This window comes from Emys orbicularis, chromosome 7, assembly GCF_028017835.1.
Source record: "Emys orbicularis isolate rEmyOrb1 chromosome 7, rEmyOrb1.hap1, whole genome shotgun sequence".
Classification (NCBI taxonomy): Eukaryota; Metazoa; Chordata; order Testudines; family Emydidae; genus Emys; species Emys orbicularis.
In genome coordinates this window covers 52,155,830-52,161,829 of record NC_088689.1, presented here as the reverse complement: position 1 = coordinate 52,161,829, position 6,000 = coordinate 52,155,830, and the positions used below count along the sequence as shown (strand labels likewise).

General features: G+C 44.4%; 1 protein-coding gene across 1 annotated transcript in view; it reads left to right on the top strand.

Annotated features, from left to right (window-relative positions):
• The first annotated feature begins 2,819 nt into the window (after nucleotides 1-2,819).
• Nucleotides 2,820-6,000, top strand: part of BICC1 (BicC family RNA binding protein 1) — a 228,295-nt gene continuing 225,114 nt past the window's right edge. Inside the window, exon 1 of the mRNA XM_065408387.1 lies at nucleotides 2,820-3,018. Coding sequence (XP_065264459.1) covers nucleotides 2,820-3,018 — 199 coding nt within the window. The remainder of the gene's footprint in view (nucleotides 3,019-6,000) is intronic.

The following is a 6,000-nucleotide window of genomic DNA, read 5'->3' as shown; positions in this document are numbered from 1 at the left end:
TATTATTATTTTTATTATAATTATATATTATTTATTATATGCAAGCATCTAGGAAGCCAATTTAAGGATCAGGGCTCTATTATATCCTGTACAAACAAGTAAAAGAAAACAGTCCTGCCCCAGACAGAATACACTGTATGTGTCAGAGCTTGTCTACAAGTGGAGTTATTCCAGAATAGCTATTTCACATTAATTTCACTCCTTTATTCTGGAATAACTTTTACATGTAGACAAACCTTCAGACGGGATGCAACAAGGGCATAAATGCACAGAACCACACTGCGTGACTCTCAGATAAGAAAGAAAGGAACCACTCTAGAACAGCATTAGTGTCCTCTAGACCATCCAAGGACTACAATCAAGATAACAAAACTTCACATGCAGTGGTTTCAAAAGTTACTGTCAGAACTTAAAGCATCAGCATGTACAACTGATCATTGCCAATCATCATAGTGATGATCTCTCATCATATCATAGAATCATAGATGTTATAGACAGAAAAGTATTTTAAGTGATCAATTCTATCCTCCTGCTGGCATATAATGAATTGAGTCCACAGTACATATTGTGGAAGGGCAGATACATCAGCTGAAGGCTTGTCAACATGGGAAATGTTTCCAGTTATACTAGTATAATTACACCAATATAGTTAAATCTCTGTAGTTATACCAGTATAACTCCCTGTGGACACTTTTATTCTGGAATAAGAATAGCTTTTTCCAGTTTTGTTTAAACTGCTTCCAAAAAGACATAAACTAAATCACAGTTTACCTTATACTGTTATAACTTTTCCATATAGACAAGCCTTGAATATATTATTATATAGCTTTTTTCCTTGATCTAGAGGGCAATCAGTTATGCCCTGAAGTTTGAGGATTGATAACCCATATTTTTTTAATCCTAACTAGTGTAACCACAGATACATTCTTATTCATATAAATGCTTATTATTTTACTGAACCTTGATAAGCTATTCGCTTAAAAGGATATGTTGAATTTAAAAATCCTGGGCCAGTTTCTTAGCTGGAGTTATGCTAATTTGCATCACCTGCTGTGTCCCCATGTGTTGTAAACAAACACTTTTCTTACTCTAACTTGTAGTAATATAGGTTAAGAAAAGTGAAAGGCATGTAAACATTTAGTTTATGTCCCACTACTAATGCTTTTTATTTACTGTTTGCACTTCTCTCAGTTTCAACAATGAAAAATCAGTGAAGTCAATTTCAGGGTGTTTGTTTGTTTGTTTGTTTGTTACACCTTCTGCATTGTTTGGGTTTTCAAAACTGCAAATGCAATGTAGAAACATTTTTTATGGCACTTAGGTTCTGAAAGTTTAGATTAGGGGCCAATTTTAAAGTGACATCTCTTTAATTTTGTTATTGCTTAATTTTTATTTTGGAGCAGATTAAGTGAGATCAGGCAGTTGACCTTTTCACTGTTTATCATTTTATATCATCTTATTATATCTGCTCTTTTTCTTCTCCTTCCTAAATGATATAGTCATATGAGCCCTGATCCTACAAACATTGAAGCGTGTGCTTACTGTTTGAGAGGACTATGGCCCCAACCCTGCAGGCAGTCATTGTACTGACATAGAGTCCCCACACCTTGTGGTTCTAATACTATTCACTGACTTCTCTGGGGATGTCCTATTTCTGCTTGTCCCTATGCTGTGGCATCTCGCCAGGTGGGGATATAGATCCCTTCTTTCCTAATAAGGGAGTATCTCCACTTTTGCTGGGATCCTCCTGCCCCTCCTCCTCGGATGAAAATCCCTCTGCCCCCTTGCCATGGGTGGCTCCCTCCAGGATGGGTCTCCTTGTGCCATCATGATGGGTATCTCCCCCCTGAGATGGGAATCACCCATACTCTCATTATGGGGTCTCTTCCCCCACAACAGGGATCCCTCTATGTCCATTGTGGAGTGTCTCCCTTAAGATAAGGATCCCCATGATGGAGTGCACCCAGGGTATTCCCTCTGGTTGCCCCCCCCCCCCGCCCCATGATGAAGTGTCTTCCCCTAGGGGGAGGTTCACCCTACTCTCCACGGTAGACTACTCACCCCAAGAGAATGGGGATCCCTCTGCTTCAGGATGGGGTGTGTCTCCCATGCAGGAGAAGGATCCCCATACTCTAATGATGGGGTGTCTCCCTCTGGGATGTTGATCCCCCTGCCAATGATGGTGTCACCGACTCCGTTTTCCAGGGGATCTCCCATCCCATGAAGGGGTGCCCCCCAGGATAAGCATCTCTCTGTCCCACCGATAGGGTGTCTTCCCGGGGTTGGAGATCCCATGCTCACATTGTAGCGTGTTCCCCCCACCCTCCATGGTGATGGGGTCTCTCTGGGATGGGGATCTCCTGCCCCCGATGATGGGGTGAGTCCCGCGCTCCCAGGAGGGGCCGGGGATCCCAGTGGCCAGTGCTGGGTGCCCCTCACCAGGATCCCGGCCCCGCGCCGCCAGGCTCACTCCACCCCCATGCCGAGGGTCTCCCTCCCCCGGGATCCCCTGCCCCCTCCCCCGGGCCGGGGATATCCCTTGCTCCTCCCGGCGGGCCGTGGGCTGCCCAATGGAGGCGGAGATGCTGTGCGGACTGCGGGCGGGGTGGGGGCGCCGCAGAGCCGCGGCCGGCCAGGGGACTGGCGCACTCGGCGGGGAGTCGGAGGGAGAGGCGGGCGCAGGCAGCGGCGCCGGGGCCGGGACTCTGGCAGGCAGCGGCTGGGATGAGGCGCGGGGGCGGCTGTGGGGGCAGATAGCGTCCCGCGGGGAAGCGGCCGAGTGGGGCTCGGAGCAGAGGCGGGGGCCGCCCGGCAGCGCCATGGCGGCGCAGTGCGACCCGCTGAGCGGCTACCTGCCGCAGCCGCTCTCCGACCCGGGCTCTAACAGCGAGCGGAGCGCCGACTCCCCGCTGCCCGGCTCCGAGGAGGACTCGGCCGGCCCGCGGCCCCTGCGCAGCCCCGAGTGGGGCGAGGAGCGATTCCGGGTGGACAGGAAGAAACTGGAGGCCATGCTGCAAGGTGAGCGGGGTGCGCGGGCGTGGGGGAGCCCCGGGCCGGGGAAGGCGCTGGCCGCCGGGGGCTGGGGCCGCGGGAGGGGAGCGCTGTCTCCTGCTGCTGGGCTAGCGGGGGCGGGAGGTGCGTGTGGCGCTGGGGAAGCCGCGTCCCCGCAGTGGGCTCCAGCGGGTCCCCCTGGCGAGAGGCGGCTGGTCTCTCCCCTGGCAGGGGGTGCCCAGCCACTGGCCCGGGGCCTGCCCCTCTTGCTGGGAAGGGCTGGGACGCAGGCGGGGACTCCAGCTGTGGACTCGCCTCTGCTGGACCCCCCAGGAGCTGGGCCACTTGCTGTTTGACCCCGGGGTGGGGGGCGTAGCATGGCTGCTCCTGCTAGGATGTTCCAGGTTCTGCGCTTCTCCTCAAAGCGGCCCCTAAGAGACCGCGTTAGGAACGGTCCCCAGAGAGAACACTTGAAATGTCCTGGCTCTGAAACTTACTCCCCACCCCCTCCCCGTTTGCTGTTCCCTAGCACTTCCAATCCCAGATGTGGATAAACTCTCTGCTGTCTGCAGATGTCAGGGCTTGCAAACCGAGCTCCTCTTGGGGTGGGAAGGGATTCTTTCATAAAGCGGTGGAGACTGAGCTCTAGTGTCACCTGAATCTCTTGCAAAATTCATCTTGAGTTACTCTCAGTTCGTAAAAATCTCACTTATTATTAATACAGGTGTCAATTTCTGTCTCTAACAACATCACTTCGCAGTTCTGTGGTTTCACCAGCAGCATCCTAACTCTAAACGCTATTAGCATTACTGGTATTGAAATAAAGCTTTGCTCTACGGTGAAAACTGTAAAAGAGGTTGTAAAAGGTTTCAAGGTAATCTTGAATGTCGTGGGCTACTGGAAAGACTTTAAACAAACAAAAACGAGCTTTCAGCTCATCTGAAGCATTTCAGATTTTTCAGGAATAGGACAGTGTTTTGCTACTTAGCATAGTGAGCTTTCATAAAATGGAAGGTTTCAGAATTGCAAGAAAACTTTCAATTTCTGGAGTTTTTTGAATATCAGAGTCCTTTAAATAATGGCTATATTCTAATTTGATCTAAATATTTTTCTAATATTTTTCCATTTTAGTTGGAGTATTGCAGTGCAGTTTTTTGAACTGATATATATTATCCATACCATATCACTAAAATAATACACCTAATAGTGTAGTGTACTCTTAAGGTAAAAGATTTAGAGGTTATTTTAGGTGAAAAATCTTAGTTTTGAAAACAGTAACTTATTAGATACACATGAGTAGTAATGTTTGATGATGTTTGTGTTAGGGTTAGGATTTGTTATACATTTGTATTGTTTCTTGTGATGAAATCTCTTGCATTTTGTTCCACTGTGTTTTGAATTATGTCACTCTCGTGAAAGTTAAGTAAACAGGTTTTGAAAAAATATTAATACAAATAGAAAATATTGTTTTAAAGGTGGATGTAACACCAGGTGGGGTATCTTTCACAGTTGTGTAATTTATTTAGCTTTTCTAATACCTTTTGCTCTATTCTAATGAGAATGGAGCTGAATTGCAAACTGTTACCTTTAAAATTTCTGAGAGGATAAAGCATATTTGAATTGAATGAGATTATGGAACTTTAAAAAAGTGCAATTTTATTTTTTTTAAATGTTTAGAATGACACATGATAGTTGATGGAGCTTTTTTTTTTTTTTTTTTTAAAAGAGGAGGAACAGGAGTACATTATTAGCATGCATTTAGCATGGCCTGTGCAAGCCACATAATTTTATGGCCACTTATAATTGTGTGATGTATAAATACTCTATTCTTGACTGACTGACTTTCTTTTTCAACTGTTAAGGCTGCATTTTTCAAAAATCATAACAGGAGACTGGTAGCTCTTCATTTATGTATTATTTCACGAATGAAAATATTTGCTCTTATGCATGAGAGCAGTCATTCTAAATCTGTAAACATAGTGCTTTTTATTACCTTCTGAATTACTTGAAAGTGCACTGAATAACTTAAAGCAATGTTAGAAAATGTAATCTTTGACAACAGGAAAACAAAATGGAAGAAAAAAATCTGGTCCCATAATTCATATTCCCTGAATATGATAGTTTATAATCAGTGTAATTGGAATTTTGTAATTTAAAATAATTAAAGTTGGAAAAAAGGTAGAGAGATTGAGGATGAGACAAGGAAGAAATTAATTCCAAGTAAATGCATTATTTTTTTGGATATGTTTTGGAGAAAACATTTTATTTTAGCTAGAGTTATGTGGTTTTTTTTTTGCTTTTTAAAGAATCTGTCAGCTAAAATTGTTCAGTTAATTTCCTGAAAATGTTTTACTCATCATGACCGTCACGGAACGTCTGTTTAAATTTTTTAACACCAGTGGTGGTGGTCCGAGGGGGGGGAGAAAGGGAAGAGGATGCTGGATGAAGTAACTAGGAAAACTGGATTGTCTGCCCAAAAACCGTGGTATGACTTGCTGATTATAATGTTTGGAATTTGTTTCAAATGAGATTCTCTCTCCTGGGGGTCGGTTAATCTTTAACCAGTTAATATTTTGTTACTAGTAGAGAAATCTCATTATGTAATAAAGAGTGCAGAGAAGCATACAGTTTTTGTTATAACTAACTGAATTAATTCTAAACCTGTGCTCATCAAAGATGTCTTAAAACTAAATTTTGTAAATTGCACATAGACACTCAAAAGAGGAGGTATTCCTGAAGAGAAAGGTCACAAGTTAAAAGTGCTGTAGGAAAATAGAAGGTTTTCTTCACTTTTCCTCCACCAGTAAAATAAACTTCCATTACCTCATCCCACAGCCTGTGTCTTTCTACTGCCTGAGGTGGTAAGGGTGGGAGGGTAAAACAAACCTCATAAACAGAATCTAGTCTGATTATATAGCTGTGCCATCCAGTGGTTAATGCATATGTATAACTTAAGAGAAAGAATTGTGATATTGTATGTTATTTCAGCCTAGCATGCATGTGCCAGAG